Raw genomic sequence first — 26,735 nt, forward strand, 5'->3', positions numbered from 1 at the left:
AATTATTTTGAAGGCATGGGCAGAAGGGACTTAGGTGATGAATTACCCTTTTCATGCTTGCAGGAACACATTTTTTGCATGGTTGCCTGCTCTCAGTGTGTGATCATTAGTAGTTCTCTTAGATTGACAATTTGGGAGATAGACACAGCTCCTTATCCCAGCAGGTGGCAACTTCAGCCATGCTGAAGAGGTACGGTTGACTCTGGTTCCCTTTATTCCACCAACAGAAGTGGTACTTCCACTCTCTCTTACTGCTGTGTTAGATACACTTTATTAGCTTCCCAGCTGATTTCTTTATATATTTCCTGAGTTCTTATTAGTATTTCAATTAATTTACCATCTGCACTGGATTTTGTAAGTTAAATAAAAAGGCACATGAAAGTAATTTTTTTTTTCTTGCATGAACAAGTTCTTCATTCACCCTAAGCTTGTACATCTGTATTTGCTGTTTTCTTTTGGATGTTTCTACAATTTTTTTTTTCCATGTTCCTTGATACCTGTCAGGTGGGCTGTGAGCAGAGAATTCCTACTGAAATTGCCACTGTAATCTGTTCTCTGTATGGGTGTGTGTCTGAGGTATGTTTGCCTTGCAACCTCTAAAAATGGGATGCTTTCTGTCACCAAGTCTTTCTCATATTCCTAACTGCAGAGGTACTGTGATTTGCCCCTCTTGCTTGTGGTTGAATATTTCGGTCAGTTAGATCCTTACGATGGGGCAACCACATGTTGCCCGATAGTACAGCTAGTCCTCTGTTTGAAGCTTGTGTCAAAGTTTCTGTACTTAAACTTGGTATGCAGTAGATTTGTTGGCGTAGTGGAGTGTGAGGATGTGCTGGTAGGTATGTTCAGAAGTGAGAAAACCATCAGTCTGCTGAAAACGGGGTTCTGCCCTTTGATTTTTGTGGAATCTCTTTGAGAACCACTGTGGATAAAAGGACTGAGTAATCTGGATGCTGAAGTGCCGAGGTATTTAATGACCATAACTCCTGATGTATGTGGTCTGCTAAGTGCCATGACTTTGCAGTGTGTTCGGTGCTGCAGTGTCTGCTGTTGGGTGTCGCAGTGCGTCCTCGAAGTTTACACAAGACCAATCAGAGGTATATAAACAGAGTTTCATGTGGAACATTCTTGTTTTCAGCCAGGATCAACTGGTATGCGTCATGTTTTTTAAGTTGCTTTTTAGTAAACTCACCGTCCAATATTATAACCTTCATCAATTATTTCACACATTAAATCAGGATTCATGATATAGTGCAGAGCCTTAAGATGATGCTATAGGCTCACAAGTGGCTGCGTCCCCACAACTTAGTGAATTATTGTTCTCACTTGAACTGTGGTAAATCGCCATGCTTGTTCATAGCTGGGGTATTTAACTTCCTTTCATTTCAAGGAATTGGACGCCTGACTTGTTTAGAGATTTTTGGAAATCTTAGTGCATGTATCGCTGCCTGAAAACTTTTCTAAGTCTTGCCTAATATCTTTACGACTGTACCTGCTACTGCAGAGAGTTAAAATTTTGCATTTGTTGAAGTACCAGTATAAGAATACTGAATTCCACAACATGTCTTGCATTTTTTTATTTTTTTTGTTTTTGTACAGCAGCCAAAAAGATAATTTTTTAAAATTATTTTTTCTTGTATAATTCCTGCGGATTATAATTATCTGTCATTACAAATCTTTTTATAGTAAAACTGTCTAGTTTAGAAATTCAGATGGTACTGTCATTATCTTTCATAGAGAGCGATCTGTAATTTTGTAGTTACATATTCTGTTCCTTTACAATCACTGAAGTTATAATTATTTTTTTTCTAACAGTCTCCTCCTTGCAAGCAACATATTTCACTCATGCTGGTGGTACTGATAAGTAGTAAATAGTTCAATCTTCTCTTGGTTTCAGTCTGTTTATCGTGTTAATGTAACATGTCATTTTTGAAAGACTCCAAAGTCCTGAATTATCTGCATATCATTATTCTGTAACACTCAACACACAGTCACTGAGAGCTTGATTATGATTACAAACAAATCAGCTGAAATACCTAAAAGCGAAAACGCTTAATTTGTAAATTTTATTCCATCACTTTTTCTTCTCCAGTATTATCCAGATAAATTTGAACATTTTCTCAGTTTCTTAGCTTTCAGTCTCCAGAGTAAAATAAATAAAATACACCTCTAATACAAATGTACGTATGTTGTAGTTACAGTAGGGTTTCTTCAGAGGGATTGAAATGATTCCCCTGATGTAAATATGTTTCACACCGGATCACTACACCCTCCCATGTGGTAACCAATCATCTCAAACTCTAATGATCCCTTACCCTTGTTGACGTTAGCAAAATTTTCCTCTGGGGCATTTACTTTTGTTTCTTTTGTCAGCTGTCTAAAGAGAAGAAAACTGCTCCGTCTTGATTTTTCTGCAGATGTTGAGGATTCTACTTCAAAGTTCAGTAACACGACATTTGTTTTCAATGTAGTCAGAGACACAGAAAGAAGAAAATCAGGCAGGCTGCAAAACTTCTTGTTTTACTTTAGGTTCTCTGTAGCAGATAAACTCTAGAATCTGAAAATTTTAGACGACATCATAAAAGCATGATAGCTTACAATTTTATTACATGGACATGTATTTCCCCCAAAAAATCCTGCATGTTTCCAAACAGAAAGAGTAAACAGAATACAGTAAACAAAAAGGTAGGGATGAGAACAAAATAAAGAGAATTAAAGGGAAAAAGTGCAGTAAAAATGTTGATATCTGACACACTTTTTCCCCCAAGGTAAGTGTAGGATTACATTTTTCCCAACAAGTATAAAGTTGTTATATTCTCTTGCTGTCACTTAAGCCATATGTATTATTTCCTGCTCCAGAAGTTGAGAACCTGCTGAAACTTCTTGGCCTTTTGGGCTAACGAACCTTTGAAGCCTCACTCCATGCTGGGGATGGGAACTTCATGGCATTGAGCTGTGTGTACTCTGTGATCCCATCCCTTGCCTAGTAGGACTGAGAGTGGAGGCTGGGCTGTATATAGATCATAGAATCTTTGGGTTGGAATGGACCTGTTAAGGTCACCTAGTCCAACGCCTCTGCAGTGAGCAGGGACAGCTTCAACTAGACCAAGTTGCTCAGATGTTGGGAAAGGCAGAGGAAGTGCCTTTCCTTAAAATCCTCTAGGCAGCTTGTCAGTCAGAAAGAGGTATTCATGGACTAGGAATGAACAAGCCAAACCCAAGAAGCCCAGCAGGGTCCAAAGAGTATGCATAATATGTTTTTAAAATATCCAAGTGTCTTGCAATGGGCAAGATCCAATGTGGCTGTGTCATGTTGTTGGAACTTTGTAGAATCTGCTTCGAGTAGCATTCTCTTTTAATGATCTCCTCCAGCCCTGGATCACTATACATAACAGGAATGCTGTGACATTTAATACATAAAAGCATTTCTGATTTCCAATGCATGCTGTAGAAATTCTATTGATTTCAATGGAATTGCTTAAGGTATATGTTGGAGTAGTATTTGAGTCAAGAGCAATGTAATTTTTTTTCTTCTTGTTGAAAACACCTGGTGAACACAAAAAAATTTCAACCTTTGTGCAGTATATTTAAAACACATTTAAAAGTGAAGGAACAGCTCTATTCAGTAGTGAGAGAACGGCTTAGTAGTGTTAATGCTGTTTATGAAATACATCAGTTGCCATAAACTTCATGGATACCTTATACTCAGCAACCAGCAGGATTCTGGGACCAAAAAATAGGAGAAAATCAAGTTTGACTTTTAACAAGAGTGATACTGAAATTGTATTACTACTGGATGAGAGACTTCCTTCACCAAGCATGTTTGCAAGTTCTGTAATCAATTTTAAAGAAAGCTGCCTACAACAACTAGTGCAGTGATTGCCAAACAGAATTGAGTGTCGGGCAAGAAAAGTGGCAGATACAGGCAAAAAGGTGTACCTGTAAACTGGTAAGTACAAAAAAAATTGTAATTTGTTGTACATGCTCTTCATTGTCTAGTGGCTGTACTCTGATAGTAAACAATGATGATTGCACCTCGTTGACAGGTAAGATCAGTTTTCTGCTTCTTGCTCTCTTGCTTGTCTTGGTTTAGTATGGAGGCTCTCCCAGATGGATGTTGTCTTTAATTACCATAGCAATTATTATGCATATCTGTAGTGTGCTGTGCAGTTGTTAATTAAAATTGTACAGGTAGTAAAGCTGAGGTATTAAAGTTTGTTAAATTGTTCTTAAAACCCAAATCTTGTCACGGAACTCTTCTCATTCTTCCATGCCCCCTCCTGATGTCACTAACCTCTGAAGAGAGCTTTTTAAATAGTAATGTTTGCGAAGTTGTCAGGATAAAACTGAGTGTAACTTTATTCTTGTGGCCTAGGATAGCTACCTGGTTTTGAAAGTTTAGAAAGTGAATGGTTTTCTGCACATTTGGTGGGCTGAACCATCTCACTGGGGTAGAACATCCTTGCTGGTGCAAGGGTTTTGGTCTGCAAACTTGGCGTACGGAGGTTGGGAAGCCCTTGAAATTTAGTTCTGTTCCCCCCAGTTTCCTGGTTTTCCACTTGTGGTATCAGTGCGTCTTTATGCTCAAATTACCAGGACATTACCGTAACGGAGTTTATAGCATCAGCTAAACCAGAGCGTTCTACTAGATTATTGATGCGTGCCTAGTGCTTCTGGAGGCCTACATTACCTCTGCTCGGGTTGGGTGCCCTTCTGAGCTGCTCCCATCGCACTGCTGCTGCCTGCCTACCCCATGGTGGAACAGGCCCCGTGGAGGATCATGGTGTTAAAAATACCCCTTGCAACAGCCTCGACTGAGCGGTACAGCCAAGTTAATGGATGTGTGTATGGTGATTTCTTTTCAAGAGTTCATCGCTTTACTTTTGAAACTGTTAAGAAAAATGTTGGCACATTCGGAGTCCCAAAACTAAAACATACGCATTTCTTCTATTACTCTGTGTTAATAATGATGTCAGGTATCGCAAAAAATTAAAATGATCCTAATCTCCTAAATTCTGTGAACAACAATACTACCAACAAACGGGATCAAGAGGGTGACACTCATGTATCATGGTTGATTGTATTTGATGTCTAAAGAAAAAGCGAACTCCAGCTGAAAAGTTTCTAGTGGCTTGAGCATTTGTATGATCTCTTTCACAAACACTTGCTTTCTCCCAGGGTGTTTATTTCCCTCAGTGCAGACACTAATGAGACACTTTCCTCTGTCCCCTTTCCCACATCCCCTTTCCTACGCAATATGCCATAATAAATAGGGACCTTCATATTCAAGCACAGAATTTTTTTGTGGTATTTAGCTCTACAGCAAGCTGCCATTCATTGATGTACTTCATGTCTCTGAATTTATTTTAATGGTTAATCTGTTTCTTTAAAAGTTCATATTTTACAGGGATGGAACTTAATTTACAAAGAAGAGATTGGTGTGTTTGTACCATTTAAACAGGGTTCATGTCTTTTAAATAAACAGGAGCGTGCGAATTAAGGTATTTTTCATCAGCCCCCTGTTACTTTCATGTATTGACTAATGCTGTATTTTGGCTATTAGAATAATTTGTGGGAAAAGCTGCTGTTCCAATGATTTTCCCTGTATTTAGCTCACAGAAGCTCAGTCGTAAAGGAAGTATTGTACTCTCTTCTATGGACAAAACCACAGCCAAGTGGTGACAGCACTGAGGTGTCCGTGCATCCTGTCACTCGGCAGGTACCTGGGCCTTAAAGACTGCATCTCCAGAAAAGCAGTTTGCTTCACTCCAGGTTCATGGGGTCATGTTTCTTCCTTTACTCTTGAGGGAGAAGAAAAAAAGTGTCTTGTTAGGCCTTTGGTTTCTTTTTATTTGGCAAATTATTTTCTAGGTCACTGTGTAGTAATTTAACTTGCATCTAAGTGTACTAACAGAGTATTTGATGCTATTTTTTCTCTTCTCTCCCTCATCTTTTGCTTTCCTCCTTCCCGTAAAAAAAAAAAAATCTTCCATTTTCCAACCAGTTCATAATCCTTGAATTGCAAACCGTATCTGTGGAGTTCTAATACCAAATTTCCCATACAATTTGTTTACCTTTCATCTGGAAAAAAGACATATTGATTATATCTTCTTTTTATTCTGAAAAAGTATTGTCTCTAATAATTGTTCCAGAAAACTTATCTTTACTGAATACTGTAGATGTTATTTTTTTTCCTTCCTGATCTGTTAGCATATTTCTTTTACTTTCCTAACAGAAAGAAATTAAAAGTTTTTTGATGTAATGACCGTCTGTCTATTTTGATGTCTTGTACCCAGCAAAATGGACTCAGACCTGGACAGGGGCTTCATATGTCACTTTATACAACTTCTGAGTAAAAGAATGATTCCTTTCTTATAAATAAAGAAATGAGCCAGCAGTGTGCCCAGGTGGCCAAGAAGGCCAACAGCGTCCTGGCCTGTATCAGCAATAGTGTGGCCAGCAGGAGTAGGGAAGTGATTGTGCCCCTGTACTCGGCACTGGTGAGGCCGCAGCTTGAATCCTGTGTTCAGTTTTGGGCCCCTCACTACAAGAAGGACATTGAGGTGCTGGAGCGTGTCCAGAGAAGGGCAACGAAGCTGGTGAGGGGTTTCAGGAACAAATCTTACGAGGAGTGGCTGAGGGAATGGAGATTGTTTAGTCTGGAGAAGAGGAGGCTGAGGGGAGACCTTATTGCTCTCTACAGCTACCTGAAAGGGGGTTGTGGTGAGGTGGGTGTTAGTCTTTTCTCCCAAGTAACTAGTGATAGAACAAGAGGAAATGGCCTCAAGTTGCCCCAGGGGAGGTTTAGATTGGATATTAGGAAAAATTTCTTCACCGGGAGAGTGGCCAAACATTGGCACAGGCTGCCCAGGGAGGTGGTGGAGTCGCCATCTCTGGAAGTGTTCAAAAAACGTGTGGACGTGGCACTTCAGGACATGGTTTAGTGGGCATGGTGGTGTTGGGTTGATGGGTAGACTTGATGATCTTGGAAGTCTTTTCCAACCTTAATGATTCTGTGATTAGTAAAGGAATTAGGGAATTGCAAGACAGGAGTGACACCTGTGTATTTCGTGTTATACAAATTAAAGGACACTATTATATAAGTGTGGAAAATTTCATGTTGTGTTGATGGGATTTGTAATATCATGCTCAGACTATGAAATTGCATTGTCAAGGATCTTAAAGAATAGGAAGTCATTAATTGTTCATTCTGATATTGAAGCACTGAATTTTTTTTATGGTGGCTAAAATAGAGATTATGTAGACTGTTATACTGTGTAGTAAGCTTTAGACTTGGTGCATTTAAGGTATCCACTGTCTGTCATTGGAAACTGCAGTGGCAGTTATGTCTTGCAGTGGTGTGAAAGCCATAGGATTGTGATGGCAGTCATTTATACTAGATATATTACAATAATTTCATGTTGTTCCAGTAGAGGGAGAACACTAGTACCTTACCTATGTTTTTCAGCATATACATACATGGTTTGGGTAAAGAGGATACAGGGTTGAAGTTAATTTCAAAAATTAGGGTTTTATTTATTTTTTTGTTTTTAGGATATGAAGTTATTCAGGGTGCTACAAGTAGTGTAACTGAGAGATAAAACAGCTGACAAAGTTAATACTGATAAATGCTGACTGCTTTACATGGGGGAAGATGTTTCTAATTTTACATATACAGTAGTGGGCTCTTAAGTAGTTGTCATTCTGGAGAGAGATATTGGTATTACAAAATATAAACGTACGAAAATGTTAGCCCAATCATCGAGAAACAGGTAAAACGTTAGGAATTATTCCTTTCAAAAAGAGAGCAGACCCTTAAATCATCCCCGTGTCATTCTGTAAGTCCCTGTTGTGTTTTCCTGAGCTGCACGTTACCTGTGGTTCTGGAGTTCCCATCCCGGCAGGATGCAGTGGGATAGAGGAGGGAGGAGCGGTGGGAGCGACCAGCAGTGCCAAGTGGCTTGCTTTGCACCGGCAGCAAACCAGATCCGACCTCTCAAGCCAGCAAAGGTTTTGATGGCGCGTGAAGCAAAGAAGTGCATGTTCTGAGAGATTTGTAGAATTACAGGCTCTATAGATAAGGTGGACAGAGTGCACCAGATGAAATTCATAATGTGGAGATTCAAAAGAAAAGACAGTTTTTCTATAATACGTGTTTAAAATGTGGAACTTGGAGAATGTTGTGAATGCTGAAGGATGGTGGCTCAGGTTGAAAAAAACAAACAAAATCTATCACCCCTCCTCCCTCTCAAAAGTGTGAGGAAGAAAGCCCCATCCAAGTCTTTGAAACAGAAGAATGGCACTGATTCAAGAAACGTTTTATCCACTGGTTACTGAAAACTGAGAGTATACTCCAGGGAAAGTGTCATTATGTCATCGCTTGGTTTTCTGTCATTCACATCTTCTGTTGCTCCCTGTCAGAAATAAGGTAGTAGGGGAGATGGATTTTCAGTTTCGCTTGGCTGTTCTTGTAACTGGTATGTAGATTTGTGTGGTCAAGGAAGAAGGTAACATCACTGAACATTGCAGAGTGTGTGTTACACACTGCATCACGAACGGTGAGCAAAACATCGCAAACAGAACTACCTTAAACCGTTTAATTAAGTTTACGTCCATGTAGTGCATGTGTAAATTACTAGTATATCATTTGATTGGGGGCAAGAGAAGACTAATTTTCACTCATAGTTGTGAAATACGTTGTTTTACTCAGTATCACTCAATTTTGAGGAGAAAATCTCTATGATTACAGAGATTTCTTTAATTGGAAATTGGGTCTTGAATCTGTTTTCTAGAAAATGGAAAAGTTCATCTTAAATGGCAAGATATGGCCTTTCGGCAAATGGCCTTTGCTGGTGATAACATTGAAATACTTGTAAATGTGCTCTTCTCAAGGGTCACCTTGAGACCCTTCCTTCACCTGGGGATGATTTTGGAGAAAACATACTGTATATGCTGTTAAGCAGCCTAGGTGTTACTATGTCTGTATCTCACAAAGATAACTGAAAATCCACTCAATAGAGATGTATCAAAATATGTGTAAATTAAAGGTCTCTGATATAAACACAGGATCTTTCTCTGTGAGATTAAATCTCATTGGTGATCTAAAATTAATTTGCAACCCTTCATGTTTTCAGAAGCAGCTAACCAGGTGGAGGTTTGTAAGGGTGTGGTTAAGCCGCTTTTGGTGTGGTTGAACTGGAAGTTGGAAGCTCTTCCTGTGGCAGACGCGTTCTTGCTGTATAACTGCTTTCCCTTTATTGTCAGAAATACTACTCAATGTTTTAGCTAGTGCTCTGGTATTGTGTTTATTTTTGCATATTTAAATTACAAAAAATGCATGAGAGTCTGCTTGCATTTGAAAGGACGAAACATTATAGTGTGTGTGTGTATATGAAAAAATACACAAAAACTTGTAATCTATGTGCTTTTAACGTGTTACGCCAGATCACATCAGTGATACATTTCTATTCCTATGGTCTCAAGGCTTTTTTCCCCACATCCAAAGTCATCAACAGGAATAGCACCTTTGATACTCGGAACAGGAAGTCTAAGTTTACTTGCTAACTTGCTCGTATATGTAGGATGTCGGTGGCATATATTTGGTAGCAAAGGGCCTTTTACTTCTCAGACTGTGCAATACTAACAGTTGCCTTACTGAAATGGAATACAAACGGATGACAATGATACCGAACTTACTGGTTTAGCTGGCCTGTGAATTGACTTACGAAATGTAGGAAATTTTGTGTTCTTATTAAGTCAGGACAGAATTCCTGAATACTTTATCCTAATTTTGGACAGAATTCCTGAATACTTTATCCTAATTTTGGACAGAATTCCTGAATACTTTACCCTAATTTTAATTCATTTTTGGATTTAGAAGTTTAAAAGGTTGTAAATGCACACCAGTCTTGGGATATTTCAGTTACTTTATTGAATCATGTTAGAAAAGTTTTATACAAAGGTGCAAAAACTGTTTGAAGTGTGGTATCTTATTCTTCATTCAGTCTAGATGAGTGCCTAATTGTTTGTTTTGTTTCCTCTTAGATGAATCGACTCCTAAAGAAGTCAGCAGGGTAAGTGCTACTCCCTAGCCCCCCTAAAAAGAAGCGTAGTCTCTGACGCCCAGTGTTCACTTGAGATGGTTTTTTGCAGTCTCTGATCAAGGTTTGACTCTATTCCCTGGACATAGAGGATCTCCAGAGGAAAAAAATTGGTGTACTGACTGAGTAGAGAACAGTTAATAAGGAAAATAAATATTAAGAACACTTGATTGGCTGTAAATAAATGAAAGGTTTTTAAATTAATTAGTTAAAATTTTGCATTAACAAATGCAGAGTTCTCACAGTGCTATTTTCATGATGCAGTTTTAAAAAGGTACTTACGGAAACCAGGAAAATCATGGGACTTTGAGCATAACAGCAGACAATTTAATCAGCATTACTGCCTTGAGAGATGGCAAGCATAAGAGGAAACAAGGGGAGGAATATGCGCTATCTAATAACTCCCTTTGAGATGTGCTGTGGTACAGATGAACTAAGTTCTTTGATTTGAAATATATTGCAGTGTACTGTATGAAATCGAATGTAAAATTTTAAAAAACATATTCAGTAATAAATTTCCAACTCTAGCCTTACATCTGATTGATGCTGTGTCCTGCAGAGTATCGGTTCATGGTTGAGGACTAGTTAGGGGGGTCTGTTAGAAACTAGTGCCTTTGCTGGGAATGACAGCAGATCAGTACAGGACAACCTGTTGCCCTCAGAGGTGTCCAGTCAGCCTGAAGCACCCAAATGTTACTTCATGTCAGATGAGGGAACCGCTTACAGCTTTCTGAGGTGGAATCGTAGTCCTGTTTTGCTCCGCTTCTTGAATGTCTTGCATAAACTATTTCATGTTCCCAGGAGAAACGCAATAGCGTCAGATACATATTAAAACTAAGGTTGATATAAAGACTGCAAAAGCCGGCTGGGTGGCCTTGCTTTCGGTAGGAGTCCTTTGGAAAATATTAGGCTGTGGAAGGAATGGAAACAGGCTGGTAGTGGAAACCTCCGTTTGGTAACCCTGAGAGCAGAGGGCTGGCATAAGGGGGAACTGAAGTTCACCTCTTACAAGACTATGAAAAAGAGATTAAATGATGTTTAAAATGAGTTCAGTCAAGCAGAAGATCTCCATATACGTGATGTGCTGTAGATGTATAAGGGTGTTGATAGTTTAGGTTGTTTTAGTAATTTATTAATACATAACACATTTTTTTGGTCATGCTTTAGTATTCAACAGTTATGGCAGTTGAGTAAATACCTATCAGCGCAACCAAAGAGTATTGGTGTTAGTATATCTGTATATATTGCTTTGATTTCAAAATAGTGAAAGATCTGCCTAAAAAATCTCAAAAGCTGTAGTTATTTCTCTGGAAGAAAGTTTCTTTTAATTGTCATTAATTTGGTAAATAGATGCACATTTCAGCTAAAACTCTGTAAAATGGAGTTACAAAACATATCTGAGTTACCACATTTGAGCTATTTAAGGCAAAAAAAGCAAGCTCTGGAACCCCAAACCCCGCCGAGTCTGCTCTGCCAGTCACCCCCTCTGTCTCTCAAGCACTCTGATCCCAGCCACCTCAGCCCCTCAAAGTCATATATAATGACTTAGAGCTTTCCTGAAGATGGATGGGCTGTTGCTTCAAGTCCTGGAGTCAGTGGGGTGCAGATGATACTTCAGATGTTCTAAAGTAAACATGTTCTCCCTTGTTTTTTTAGCTATCCATCGTTGTGCACTTGGTGTGTATACCATGTTACACTATTTTTTTTGTAAGTACAGTACTTGAGGGCACTCAGTAATGCACTGTACTACAAATGAACATGTTTGTTTATAGCATTTTTGAATAACGCCATATATAATAATATAGACCATTGTAATACACCCTCTTTCTTCAGCAGCAGCTGAAACAGACGCCAGTTTAATTAAAATCTGAACATAAATTAGAATTTAAATTAGGAAAGTTCTGTACGTGAGTAATGTTTTTCAGACAAAAAGACATGTTCTTGTTGATTGAAGAATTACGAGTTTTAAAGTCATTAAGTGTTACATTTTTAATTCCTGAAAACATCTGCAAGAAGCAGCTTATATCATAGAGAAGCAAAACTAAAGGTTAGTCAGAGGAAATTTATTGCAGAATATAAATGTTTAAAATATTAGTTAGGTACCAAGGTACAAATATGCTGGGAAAAAAGTGATTTTTATGGCTGTATTTTTTTCTTCCATCTTTTAGTGTTAGGCAGAGTGAAAACATTCATAGTCGTATGCTGTGACATCAGTTGCTTCAGTAGTCTCCTTTTCTGTTTTGCTTACACAGGACAACAGAATGAAATTGGGGGAGGATATTTTTTGTTAAATTTATTTAACCACTTTCTCGCCCCAAAAAGCTTCACGTTTTTTCTTTATAAACATACAAGATTATAGGATTGTTCTGGGGGCCCTAAATACCGAACTTGTCATTCATTTACCTTTTTTTGGTTTTTATCAGCAAAATGCAGTGGGATGAATGTTGTCCAGATTTTTGAAAAAAATCTTTTACTACTTGAATTATTGGAAGGAAATTTCAGTGTTTTCAAGGGTTTGTATGGCAATTTCACACTTTGAAAATTGAAGGAAGTTCTGAAAAATGCTGTTTATAGGAACTGCATTTTTAATCTTTTGCCATTTTTAGCAGCTTCATGGAAGAATGAAAATCAAGTGGCAGTCTTGGCTATCAGCCTTGTATTGCATGTTTTTGAAACAAGGCGAGAGGAGGAGAAACCTTCCACGTATTTTAAGTTTTGATATTGTGGACTAGAAAAGAAGCTTTTCAGAACGTATTATCTTTAAGTCCAGCAATTTCATCAATATGTTGGTGTTCAGAAGATATATCCTAGGCTGGCCTGACATAGTAGCTGATGGATGGGGGAGGAAGATTTCCCGATTCCTGTAGACTGCTTTTGGCATAAGAACAACTCTGGTTACAAAACATCTCATGAGCATCTGTGACCAAACAGTGAACCTGTGAACTTTTTTCTGCATGCTAGATTCCAGTATTTATGAAATATATGTAACTGGGGACAGAATCTCCTTTTCACATGATGTAGTATTGGGAACATCCTTGGAAATGCTGAGTTTCTTCTGCTTACTTATTGTGCAGATGTGTGTTGGCTGATCCCATCCATCCTAGCTACAGAAGTGGTTTTCTGGGCAGAGGGATTTCAGAAAGAAAACCAACTGTTGAACTATTTTGATGAAGAAAACTTAAGCTGAATTTTATACTTCGTTTTTGCTGTTTTATCAGCAAAAGAAATGAAAATAGAGGAGTGCGAGTTTGAGCACTAAGTGCATGTGTATTCGTGTATATCCAGACTAAAGATATATTTCTTTGACAGTATTAGTGAAAACAGTGTGCATTGGAGACATGTTATTCTTTTCAGCTGGCAAAAATAACCCCATTCCTACATGAACTATAGCCAGGATTTTGTTCTACGTGCTGCTAACTTCCCCATGATCACAGTGTGCTCTTTTGTACCTCAGATTCTGAAGTTTAAACAAAAATACTTAATGTTTCTGATATGATCACAGCGAAATTAGCTGTTGTTCATTTTGCTTAATGACTTTCCATTCTATGTTTACTTGAGCAAAACTTCCAGCGAGGCTGCCTTTTGGCAAGTACCTTTGCTTTGTAAACTCTGGTGATGCCAACAGCAATTCACTTTGTAGAAGTTTACCGTATAAACACCAGAAAATTATTACCTAGCAAGTGACTAGCTCATTTACAGTACTTTATTCTTGGAAACAGGAATAGTACTTTAATCCTCTCCTTTCCCCTTTTTGGACTTGGAGCCTCTGGCAGCTGCCTTGGCACCCGCTAGCACCCAGCACAGTGTGTCACTGACAGTTACAGAATTAGCAAGTGTGTTTTCGGTAAACAGTTGCAGTAATTGCATGTATCTTCGCCATGCAACTGAGAATAAAAGTTTGGGCTTTTTGTGACACATTGACAAAGCAATCTCATTCTTTGTACTATTTCCTTATTAAAGATGGGATTTAAATGTTTTTGCACAGTCTCAGAACTGAATACTGTGACGAATTACTGAAAAAGTTAGGGGAACTAGAACAAACGTGTGTATTCAGCCTTTAGAAGTGATGCAAATGGCATTGCACCCGTTATCACAAGAGGAAGATGCTTGTATAAGCTGATTTCTTTATAAAGAAAATCCTGTGGATACTTGGTAGTGATAAGCAACAGTGGTAGGAAAATGAGGAATTTTATTTTTAATTTTGTACGTGATGTCTTTAGAGCGCTTACAAGTCAAGTATTAGGAGGGAATGTGATTTTATAAAAAGCTTTTTAAAAAGAGGAGCAGTATTCAGCCTTGTCAAGTTAAAATGAAGCTCATCATGCTGTTTTATTATATGATCTGGAAAGGTGATATAATTGAGATATTAATGCAGTTTTACGAGCCTTACAGTTAATAACAGCTTATATGTTTACTTCCATATAATCATAATGTTCTTTTCTCATAAGCCAAGCCTTTGCTTTTTATTATGTATTTTTCCTATTACTAGTGAAGCAATTTATTTCAGTGTTACCATTTGACAACAGGGAAGGCGCTGATGGAAAAATTACAATTGGATGCCAGTGAATGGGGGTTATTTGGCAAGAAGCTCTTCCTAGGAAAGGTGTTCACCATCTCCAAGGCTTGGAAAATCAGCTAAGTCTCCAGGCTGGGAAACGTGTGCCTTCAAAATTACTGAACCCTTTCTGTGCAAAGTGAGAGCGGGTTTGCGTCTTTTGACATAATAGGGCCCGTCCTCCCAAATGTCATCTCATACTTCGCTTTTGTCGCAAACAGTATTTGATGTGTGAACAAACAATTCATAAATACCTGTGTACAGTGCCACAGTGCTAAACTTTATTTACCGAGCAAGTTCTAACCGGTGTCCTCTCCAGTCAAAACAAGAAGAACAGACGTCAGACAAACGCATGTCAAAGCAGTTTTCTCTGAGGCTATGTACAAGCATTAAAACTAATCACCTCAGCTAAGTCTGCTCTTTATAGCTTCTTGCTTTTCAGTGTCCCAAGTTTAAACAAAACTGGTTACTCCAGCCAACCCTGGTTACCTCTTCTGTTTTTCTGGAGCAGTGAGATTATTCTGAACTTCCTCTCCAAGCTCGCTGCTCCTCTGAAAGCCAGCTTGGCACTGTAAGCTTGCTTACCACATTCTCTCTACTTTTATTTTTCAGTCTGAAGATTTGACATCCTTTGGCTCAGCATTTACACCTTGAAGCAAGCAAGCAGTTTTATTCCCTTTCTGTAGGGTTTTTTTGTGTGGTGGGTTTTTTTTTTTTTAAGTTTATTTTTTGGGTTAAGTCCAGATCCATATTTTTGGTTCTTCACATGTGCAGTTTTAGATGTGTTTTCACTGTTATTAGGACACAGTTATCTCTTAGTTATCTGTTTCTAAAAATGGGAAACATCAGTTTCAATGCAAGTTGTGAACTAGCCATCAGTGCAGCTAAACAATGCAGAATGTCGCAGCCAGTGAAAGTATCAGACCTACAGAAGTTAGCAGTACATGTAAACATACATATCAAGCAAGTACACAGCCTAACTTATGTACACACAAAAATTACTTGAATAAAAGTTTGTGTCCTTTTCCCAATGGTATTATTGGTTTAATAAAATATTTTGTCTTTCTTTCTCCAAGCATTTCTTTCTTTATACCCACTGGTCATCAGAAATGCAGTAGCAGTACTGGGACTAAAATACAGTAATTTCTTGCATTTAAAGAAGTAGGTGGCTATTGTGATACTTACAGGTCTGGCCATTTTTGTCTCTAAATTGGATGTATGAACACTCATTATGGTAAAGTGTAGTGACACATGGAATGAATATTCTATGTACTTTTAAACAAGACATCTCTTACAAGGCTGCCTTTGCCTGCAAGGGACTGGCTTTGGTCACCAGTATCTTCCTCTCTAGTTATGCGTTCCTTTGAGGGGGGGAGCAAGGAGGCAAGAATATGCTTCAGTTTAAACATCTGCTTATTACATGGGCAAATTAAGTAATGGTCCCAAAATTCTTAAGGGAAATATAGTATTTCTTTAAAAAAGATACAGTAATTGAGTATCGATGATCTTCCCAGAAGATAAGTTATGGAGGCAACTGAAAAATTATGGAGTGAGTCTCTTAAATCTAAATGGGCTAAATGTGGATATGAATTTTTTCATAATGCTATGTGCACAGAAGGGAAAAGCTGATCTATTTCAACAAAAGGCATCAAACAGTTCAGTTTGTTTATTTTTGTGACTGCAGTGCTTGTTTTAAAGAAGTACAAAAGTGTTGCTGTTGGGAATTCTTTTTTTTTTTTTTAATACAGAAAGTAACAATGGCATTGAGAACTTAGATATGCAAGATCAGTCTTTTTATGCTTCTGGTCCAATATGATCAAACTGAGCATGAAATAGTTTAGACTGACATCTCAGTCAAATGTCAAACACATGTTCAGACCAGTAAGACTGCAAAGAAAGGAACTTGTTTTTTTATTTGAAGGGTTTTTTTAGTTCATCTTTGAAGTTGTTCCCTGATGGCTCTTGTTGCTGAGACTATAGTTTTATAGGAAAGAAAACTCTGTTGGCTGGAAGTTTATCAGGAGATTCGGTCATTTTGGGTTTAGCAGCTGCTTATGTTCTGTAGTATCTTCATAGAGAAAAGAGTAGCTGTCAGTTTTAAGAGAAGACTGAAGAAGTTTGGGTGCAGTTTGTTGTCACATTGCAGGTCTTATGACTTAAGTGTTTGTGGCAAAATCCAGTCCCTGCCTAAGGACATTGTCTTGTATAAAGTGCTGCACAGAATCACTTGCATTCACTATCTGCAAGTCTTGATGCTGTCATTGACAGATTAATTTAGGTGGTTAGATGAAGTATTAGCTGGGTATCTGAAAAACTACCTGACGTAACCAAGGAGAGAATAGGCGTTCTAAACTCCCATGTCTATACACAGTCTCCGTGGCCGATGAGCATCCTTTGTTCTTGGTGATTTAGCACCCTTCAACATCTGAGGCTCCTTCCAAGAGCCTCTGTTTGTTCCAAAAGATCCTAATCCTGGTTCAGGAATTGCTGCTTTTTCTTTGTTTCTTTGGGATTTTTTTTAAGAATGTCATTTTTATCCCACAAAGCTTTTGTCCTTAGTTTTTTGAGGCTGTTTTGGGGGGTTTTTGTTTTTTTGTTTGTTTGTTTGTTTTTTGGCCTGCTTACATGTCTCATTACATTTATGGCCTCGGTTTCAAGTGCCCTGGGACAGAATAGCCTACACCTATCCGTGGTGTGGCCCCTCTGCCTTGCAAATGGGTAGGGCGGCACTGGACACAACGCGTATGGCATTAGCGCGCTCAGCACCGCTGACGTCCTCACTGCACGCTCCGTCCAGCCAGCCTGCACGCTGGTGGGAGTCAGGCAGTGCCCCTCTCCTCCCAGCTCCTCTCGCGTAGCAAACAAAATAGGGGAAGGCTGGGATGGCACCAGGGGCTGGACCCGAAGCACTGATTATGAAGATCCATACTGCTTTCCCAGGGCCTCTCTGCATTTCCGTCTGATGACACTTGAAAGGCTGGGTAAGGAGCCTTGAAACCTCTTAAGAGAATGCTTGATGCTTGCTTGAAGAATTGGTCCCCGCTTTCCCAAAAGTCTGTTTCTAAGGCGTACTGATACGACAGGTCTGCGCCTTCTCCTGTTGCCTGGGAAAAACCTCTGCTGTCCTTCCCCATTGAGCCTGTAATGAAACGGGACTTTACAGCCACCTCCCGGAAGGTGGTAGTCCTCTGGCTCTCATACCCTGTGGTGGGCTAGAGGCCGCCTGCTTCAGCTGACAAAGAGCTCTGGCTTGTGGTTCTGTCTGACATCCTCTGAAACCAGCCTAAGATGCCTAAATTACAGATGAAAAATAAGCAACATCAGTCTCTCTGGATGTGGTCATTTCCCCCCATGTTTTGTGGCTTTCACAGTTTGGTTTTGGCTTTTTTTTTTTCTCTCCTTGTCCAGTGAAGTTCTGCATCTCCAAAGTACATTTTGCCATCCCTCTCCACATTACATGGCATTTGGGCTGCTTGTTTATTCTAACTCCTCCTCGCCTGCCATAATGCCATGCGATCTGTGAAAGGATGTGTTTCTGTTGCAGAGCCAGGCAGTTGTTGCTGTGGAGAAAGAGCTCTGTAGTAGGGAGTAGGAACTTGCTCTTCTTGTTGCTATTCAGAAGACATTTTAAGAAGTTACAGAGAAAACAAATCAACTTCTGGATTATGTTTGCACTTACTGAACCTGTGCTGTATTAATGAAGGCTTTTTCTTGCAGCAGAAGGGCTTTCTCTTTTCTGCAGGAGCATAAAATGCCCCTGGCACAGCTACCTTATGAGCATGAAAGCATGGAAATTAATATTAATTTCAGTTTGTCATACATAAAATTTACTTGAATATTAAAAGAATATTAATGTATAAATATTAAAATTTACTTAAATATTATTTAATTTAGATATTAAATTGTGTCCTTGAAATTTTTTTGATGGGTCTTAATTGTTGAGAAAGAATGCTTAAAATTCATCTCACTATGATACTTCAGTACCTCCTTTCATGGAATAAAATGTTTGTGATTCTCAGCCTCTTTGTTTAGATCTAAGTCACAGCACTATTCTTAAATCATCTGTCATGGGATGCTGTCTTCTATTGCACCACAATATTCTAAAGACAAATAACCATAGAAATATTTTTATATAAATCCTGAAAAAAAATCCTTCTTCCATATTTATAAACTTGTAGATGAATATTTATAACGGGATTTCCCTTGTTAATTGTTAGTTCTTTTCATAGCATTATAATATATGCAGCTACTAGACACACGATGCTGGTGTGATAGTGGTGTGATAGTGCTAAACCAGTTTTTAGTCCACTTAAATTATTGTAATGTAATGTCATTGAAATTCAGAATTTTACAGTAAATATGGCAGAATACTTGTAGACACTGAATCTTAAATAGAAGGAAATCAGCAATGGGGAGAATGAGTTAAGTAAAGGTGTTGAGTAATAATAATAATGTGTAAATTGCAAACTAGACTACCATAACAAATTAAGAAATGGTACTTACACTATATCTGATGCCAAATAAATACTCTTATTCCACCAAGTACGTTGAAATTTTTTGAGGAATTACTTTCCTAAAATATGTTTTACACCGAATATGTGCAGGTCTATGTTAGCAGCTGCATTGGATAGTGCTTGTACCAAGGTTTGCTGATGACTTATTCAGTGTTTAAATACATGGTTTCATAAAGAATATTGTGGCTTTTCAACCAAACATAATTGTGGTTATCCAATCTAAAATGCCTAGAACCAAAGAAATAAACTTCTTTCACTCCACTGTAATAAAAATAAAACCATTTTACAGCATGATGGAGTAATTCTTTGCTGGTGATTGATCTAAGTCATAGAATATTTAACTGTGAATCTGGGCAAATTCTATTCATCTGGCCAGTTGTGGATCCACAGATCGTCAGTAATAGAAATCTGCGCTATTACAGCTGTATGTATTACACAGCTGCCATCTTTCTAGTAGCATGCATGCATGCAGTGGTTTGCCCTGCTTACAAACTGTTTGCAACCATGTGTTGCAGAGGTGAGGATAAAGGGCACATAGCTTATTATGTAATTACTATGCAGGCGGAACTGCTGCTTGATTGCAGGGGAAGTTATTATTCTGCCCCGGCTGTTATGCCAGTGGGCTCATTTTGATGATGTGTTCTCTTAATGTATTAGCTTTAACCTTTGAAGGTTTGATCTAAATCCTGACTGTGCATCACAGGCAAAGGGATATATATTCATTTCCAAGTTCTAGGAAGGCATTTTTCCACGTGATAAAGGCTTTGTGCATGTGTGTGTGATTAGCTATTGTTGCTTTAGGGTATGTGGCTGCATACCCTTTTGCAGATACGGGTTAACACGTATGAGTAATACAGACTCTTGTTCACCATTTTCCTGTTACATGGCTACTTACAGCTGTATCCTAAGTCTAAAAATTCCACTTTTCATGAAACCATGCTATTGTTTTCTTCCTTTGAAGAATCATATAGTAGTAAATGTGGGACACAACAGAGGACAGTCAATGGAAGCTTGCCAGTTGCCATGCGGTGCTAATAATGGTAATGGCATGCTGTATTGTAAACTCAAGACTCAGAGCAGTTTATGCGCGTATGCGATGTGACCTTACATCACTGTTAAAATGTGTAACTGTCACATCAATTTATAGAAAGAATTATTGTGTTACGGTCATTATACGTTGAGAACATTTTGGGGACCCTAGGTCTCAAACGTTCTAATATGTCCATTTGGAGCAATAGATTAATACAACACCATGTGTTAAGAAGTGGTCATGACAAAGATTGTATGTTCTCAGGAGCCATTTTAAAGTCAAGATAAAGATCTGCTTAACTTCAGGGAATTGGGAATCGATATTATCCAGCAAGTACTTGGGTTTTTTGTTGATGGAGTTCATTTTTTTTGAGATGAGGAAGCCAAATGTATCCTAAATACATGGCCATATACTCTGTATCCATGATGTAGTGTGTTGTATGTAGAAATGCATGAAAGTAATAGCGGGAATTATATTATGTAAGTTACGTGTTTAATCCATCAGTAAGTGTCATGTGTACACATTTACCCAAAGTTACAGACAGAGAAAATCTAGAGATACAGAGCAGAGTTATATACGTGCACATAAACGTGGGAGTGGTGGCTAGACTGTGGTACTGTGGTTCTCTGAACTTTAATGGCATTTTCCATAGTACTGTTTACATTAGTCTGGTCTATATTACATTTGGCTCTAACGTATGAATGAGCAGGAGATTAAGTCTTAGTCTTTCAAGCAACATTAATTCATCTAAGTATCGCCAGCTTCATTTTTAGTTTAAGCAACATAATTGACTGCATCACTAAGTTCAATAAGTAATTGACCGTGTTACTTTCTTCAGTTGCCACATTTCCAGTTTCGGGCAGGGTAATGAATCTTTAGTTACGGCCAAGTATTGCTTTCTGTGAAATGATTGTTCGTGAAGTTGTCATGCTACACATGCACGTTTACTGCCAGTTTTATCAGCCCTTCAGGACTTGGTTTCAGGTCTCGGGAACTGGATAACCAGATGCAGCTGGGCCCCTGAAGGGAGGCTGCATCTCCTTTCCTATGAGATTGTAGCTATGTCATGCTGTTTCATCGTACCAGCAACCAGCACCCCATTGCTCCCATCCAAACATCCTAACTGGTTTGTAATCTCTTTCTGGCTTTGTCTGCCGTCTTCAGTTGAAACACATGCCTGCTAGGCCACAGTGGCTAGCACGATTTTGACTCGTGTGATTTCTGTCCTTCAGTCTGTTGGTGTTAATTGCTGCTGTATTTGAAAGGCTGAGCTCCTGGAGCTACCGCCTCAAAGCTCTGGTGCTTGGCACAGCTCTGTGATTTGGTTCATGAATGTGAGGTGGAAGATGCTGGCAAAGGCAGAGAGTTGCCTCCTTTTGTGGTGGAGTATGAGCTTAAAAGGAAGGATTTGAACGTTACTTCCCATATAATTGCCGCATCTCTCAGCTTCTTCTTGAGACATTGTCATGTGACCTTGGCCAAATTTAGGCTATTACTAATTGCTCAGTGGTGTACGCCATACACTTTGAACAAGTGTCTAATGGAGCACAGAGTGGAGTGCTGTGCCTCTGGCTTGGCAGTGACCCAGTTCTTCAGGCAGCTGGATTAGGACAGTTGCGGCTCACTCGGTATTGAAATCTCAACGTATTATTTTTAATGAATTTATATGTTTAAAACCTGCGAAATACGTCTGAGTTTTTCTAAAATGGTCTTCTCATCTTTGCTTCCATAGTACCAGGATACGAATATGCAAGGTGTAGTGTACGAATTGAACAGCTACATAGAACAGCGCCTGGATACAGGAGGAGATAACCAACTACTTCTGTATGAACTGAGCAGCATCATTAAAATAGGTAAGAAGGAGAATCACATGTCTCTGAGCTGTTACGTAGCATCAGTGCACAGCACATCTCTTGCGTAGTTTAATTAATAAAGACAGGTATTGAGTGATAATGGTGTTTTCTTTGAATGGTGTCTCAGTATGAACTTACTTCACCTTCTGTCCCTCAGTGAATCCCTGACTGCACTTAAGTGAATTTCATCTTTGGAGAGAGAGTATCCAACTGCAAAATTATGGTCCCCTGTTAAATGAACCAAATAATAGACTGTTCTGTTTATGATGGTGGTGCAACGTCAATATTGGAAGTAAAAAAAAAATAATCTATGGGTAATACCACTGCATACTTGAACTCCTTTTGAAACAAAACTGAGATGTTCCTGAAAGAGCATATATCTGTTGCGTGATCTCAAATTACATTCAGTCATTTAACCATTTTTTCTATCTGATATAAGTACCTTTTGTGGTAAGAAAACACTATATATGATCAAAAGTTAAAAAACAATCCCCCCCAAATTTTCAATAACAATATAAGTGTAAGTCGACTTCTTTTTAGCCAGAGTGGATGTACTCAGACATCAATAGGAATTATCAATAGCTTTGTTCGGTATAGCTTTCAGTCAACTCTTTAGAAAGCTTTTACCATCCCTGCTACTTCATCATTTTGTAATGATGAGTAATAGCTCTGGTTTATATACATGATGTTTTAAAAGGACCACTTCTGCTTACTGATTTTGCTTAAGTGGTTATTTGGATAGTGATGTCCAGCTCACAGCAAATCAGACTTGACTTCGTTAATACACAGCAAGCAAGAAGCTATAGGAGACAGGGTCTGCTTATGTTTTACTTTTTTTTTTCCTTTTGTAAAGCAGATGAGATTTTTTTATTTTTACAGTGCTCATTTGCCTTGTAACTCAATGTGCCTATGTACTGCAGCTGAAGAGTTTAAAATCTGAATGCAAATTACCGTGCCCCGAACTCTCACTGGTGTTACACAGTTGACAATAAGCAAATAACTACACAGTGGCATTTTTTGCCTTTTGTCAAAGAAATGCAGAAAGCCAATTGATTCGCTCACAGACAAGTATAATCACTCACCTGAAATTTAATAAATGGATTCGTGTGTTCATTCATAAAACCCAGGTACCACATACATACATTTACTGGTTAGAATGATTATGAACTGTTGGGAAGACAGACAGACTTACACTCGAAGTATCAAAGTCTATTGTGTAAAGCAGGGTAAAAAACACTGATTGCCATATCCTCTTCTGATTTTGAGAGTTTTCATTTTAGTAATAAGTTACGATGGTTGGTTGACTTGAAACTTTTGGAGTTTAAGGAACTTGACTTTACCCTGTTTCATACAACAATCTGAATCTGGCAGAAATCTGGCAAGTAAAAACTTCCTGGTGTCAGTGTTTTTAATACAGGGCAGGTGCAGAAAATAGAAACAATTCCTTTGAAACACATTTTTGTGGCAATATTTGTAACGTTTTATATTCCCATAATTTTCTATCTTAAGGCAAGGACAAATATAGCTTACCATCTACAAATGATATTTATTTTACTCATGGAAATTACAATGTTATCTGTCTGATTATATTGTAAGTACATGTTTTTATGTTACTTCTATACTGTCATATGAATTAATTTGAATTTACAGACATTAGGCCTTGGAATAAGAATAGGATGTATAAAGAGATTGTTTCTAATTATCTTTTAGAATGTAGTAAATGACAATTGGGGAAATAGGAATTGTCTTGTACCTCTAACTTTGTAGAGTCTGGGAAGTTTCGAGGGACACAACAATAGACCTTCACCTTTAGAATTTTAGATGTTTGTCCTAAGTGGAATTGAATCTGTGGTTTCACCTCAGATCTTGTGTTAAGTTCGATTTCCCCCTGTGAGTACAATTATTTCTTTTATTATTGCTTTGGCAGCTACAAAAGCTGATGGATTTGCACTATATTTCCTGGGAGAATGCAATAATGTAAGTATACTGGATTAAGATGCTGCTTTTCTTTACAGTAACAAGTGCATTTTCCAATTTGACAATGATATTTTGATTTTATTTTGCACATCATTTAGTGAGAAGTATTACCCGAGTGCTGAATATTAGCTTTATGTTATCTTTATTTCTGTAAAATAGACATTTATGGAACGTAATGGTAATGAAAAAAATGTTTCCTGCATTTAGCTTCTAGGCTTTTTGCCTTTTTTTAAAGATTTAGCAGTAGTGCTATTGTTTCTCTTAACTTGCAATTTAGCTCTATTATTAATGGTCTTTAACAAACTGAAAACTTGGATTTACTGTCTGCACAGCCTATTCTTTTAATCTAGCTATCTCTCTGATTTTTTTTCTTTTAAATTTTATCAGGTCTTCTGTTAACTGCCAGCTGCAACTTGATAGTGAGATAATATAAAATTCAGATGTAGATTTTAGGTAGCATAAAAAAATTGTACATTTAAAATTTATGAATGAAATAAATTTCTGATGTAATAATTTGAATAACAGTGAGTCCAATATTTACTGTTTTGTTATTTGGCATTTAGAAAGCTTTACGTGTTTTTCTACCCTGATTAATTTGTACAGTTACTATTGTACAAGACTTTGCAGTTACATCGAATGGCTACCAAGAAGGAAATGCAGTTTATACTTCAGTCAGTTCCATCAACCTAAAAATCACAATTTGTCAGAAATTTTATGTCTTTCATTGGTTCAATAAACAAATTAAACTCTCGCTGAAAAATTACTAGAGAGGAAAATCTTTTTCTCACTGTTTTTGTTTCCTTACTTTACACAGACAGTTTTAATAGTTTATTTTTGTATAGTCCATTAGCCAACTTCCTTTGCTCTTTGTGACGTAATTGAATTCAGAAAAAAGGGGAAGAATGACATTTTCAAAATAATGGAAACAGGATTGAAGATGTACAAACATGCAGGTGACTTGAGCTTTGCCTGAGAATATTATTTACTTACTCAAATAGATAGTGTCTAATTTGAAGGATGTGAAAGAAGGCCTATACAGAAGTTTCCTAAAAGAAATGGAAAGGGTTTTGCATTTTTTATGTAATGATTATTTCATATAATACAGATAACCCATTCTATTATTCAGAAATTGGGTCTACTCTGAATGAGTTCTGTAAATATGTAAATAGCTGATATTGTTTTAATAACGCTTTCACTGAGGGGTGTAATTTAAGTAACAAGTTGTTCATCCTTTGTGAATGCAATCTTTGGTTCTCATTAGAAGGTGACATCATGGGTGGGGCGTGATGCAAACAGTCATTGAAGAGCTTCCTCCTGCTGCCAAAGGCAGGAGCTCGCAGGAAGTGCAGCCATCCGTTCTGAATGCACAGCGCTGGCCAGCCTCAGCGGCTGTAACTTCATGCCAGCTGAGCATGTTCATCTCTAATGCTTTGCAAAAGCATTAGACTGCAGTAAAATTACCTTTACAGCTTGAGACCTAGAGAATTCTTACTACGGTGAGGTTTTTCCTGTTAGATTAGTGTGGCATAATACGGGCTTCCTCCCAGTCTTCTGATACCTTGAGGGCCTGGGCACTTTATGACCTTCTGCCCTTTTTTTTTTTTTTTTTTTTTTTTTTTTTTTTTTTTTTTTTTTTTTTTTTTTTTTTTTTTTTTTTTTTTTTTTTTTTTTTTTTTTTTTTTTTTTTTTTTTTTTTTTTTTTTTTTTTTTTTTTTTTTTTTTTTTTTTTTTTTTTTTTTTTTTTTTTTTTTTTTTTTTTTTTTTTTTTTTTTTTTTTTTTTTTTTTTTTTTTTTTTTTTTTTTTTTTTTTTTTTTTTTTTTTTTTTTTTTTTTTTTTTTTTTTTTTTTTTTTTTTTTTTTTTTTTTTTTTTTTTTTTTTTTTTTTTTTTTTTTTTTTTTTTTTTTTTTTTTTTTTTTTTTTTTTTTTTTTTTTTTTTTTTTTTTTTTTTTTTTTTTTTTTTTTTTTTTTTTTTTTTTTTTTTTTTTTTTTTTTTTTTTTTTTTTTTTTTTTTTTTTTTTTTTTTTTTTTTTTTTTTTTTTTTTTTTTTTTTTTTTTTTTTTTTTTTTTTTTTTTTTTTTTTTTTTTTTTTTTGTAATAGCCTGCTAGGCAGTTGCATCTATTTGCTTCTCAATATAACTCTTTCCTGAAAAAAGTTTCAACCACTAAAAACACACATTGACTTTATTAACCACTGCTATGTAGCTGCATCTCCCAAAATGGAATGTTTTTCATCTAGTTATTATAGGGACTGATCCCAAGTCCTTTGAAGTTAGTGTGAGATTTTCCATTCACATTAGTTGGCTTTGGGCCAGACTCATGTTTGTAGTCTTGTAACTAAATGGGTAACGCATTAGGTTACGTTTTGGTAAGAAATTATCATTGAAAATTAATTTGGATATCTTTGTCTTTTGAATATTTAATTTAAAGGATGTGTCCAAGTGAGATTAACCATTGTCCAGCTGTTGTGGTTTAGCTGTATTTTTATTTTATTGTATTTTTATTTATTTTTATTAAATATCTTTTTAAAATGGGAACAAAAAGATTCTGCATAGCATCAATGTCAGAAAAGAGCTACTTCCTTAAGCTGAAGTTTCAAAAATGATAAAAAACCCTATCATTAGCCTGGACAAAGTAGTTGCTGAACACCTATGGCCACATGTTGAAGAATGGTTTCTATTTTTTGGTGGCTTTTTTTTTTTTGATGC

The 26,735-nt window shown here is 37.3% G+C and overlaps 1 protein-coding gene across 1 annotated transcript in view; it reads left to right on the forward strand.

The window, feature by feature from the left end:
- Positions 1-26,735, forward strand: part of PDE10A (phosphodiesterase 10A) — a 107,189-nt gene that overhangs the window by 22,966 nt on the left and 57,488 nt on the right. The window contains exons 3-5 of the mRNA XM_010282419.1: positions 10,045-10,073; positions 21,932-22,052; positions 23,980-24,029. Of these exons, the coding sequence (XP_010280721.1) occupies positions 10,045-10,073; positions 21,932-22,052; positions 23,980-24,029 (200 nt within the window). The remainder of the gene's footprint in view (positions 1-10,044; positions 10,074-21,931; positions 22,053-23,979; positions 24,030-26,735) is intronic.

Source organism: Phaethon lepturus, unplaced genomic scaffold (genome assembly GCF_000687285.1).
Source record: "Phaethon lepturus isolate BGI_N335 unplaced genomic scaffold, ASM68728v1 scaffold5032, whole genome shotgun sequence".
Classification (NCBI taxonomy): Eukaryota; Metazoa; Chordata; class Aves; order Phaethontiformes; family Phaethontidae; genus Phaethon; species Phaethon lepturus.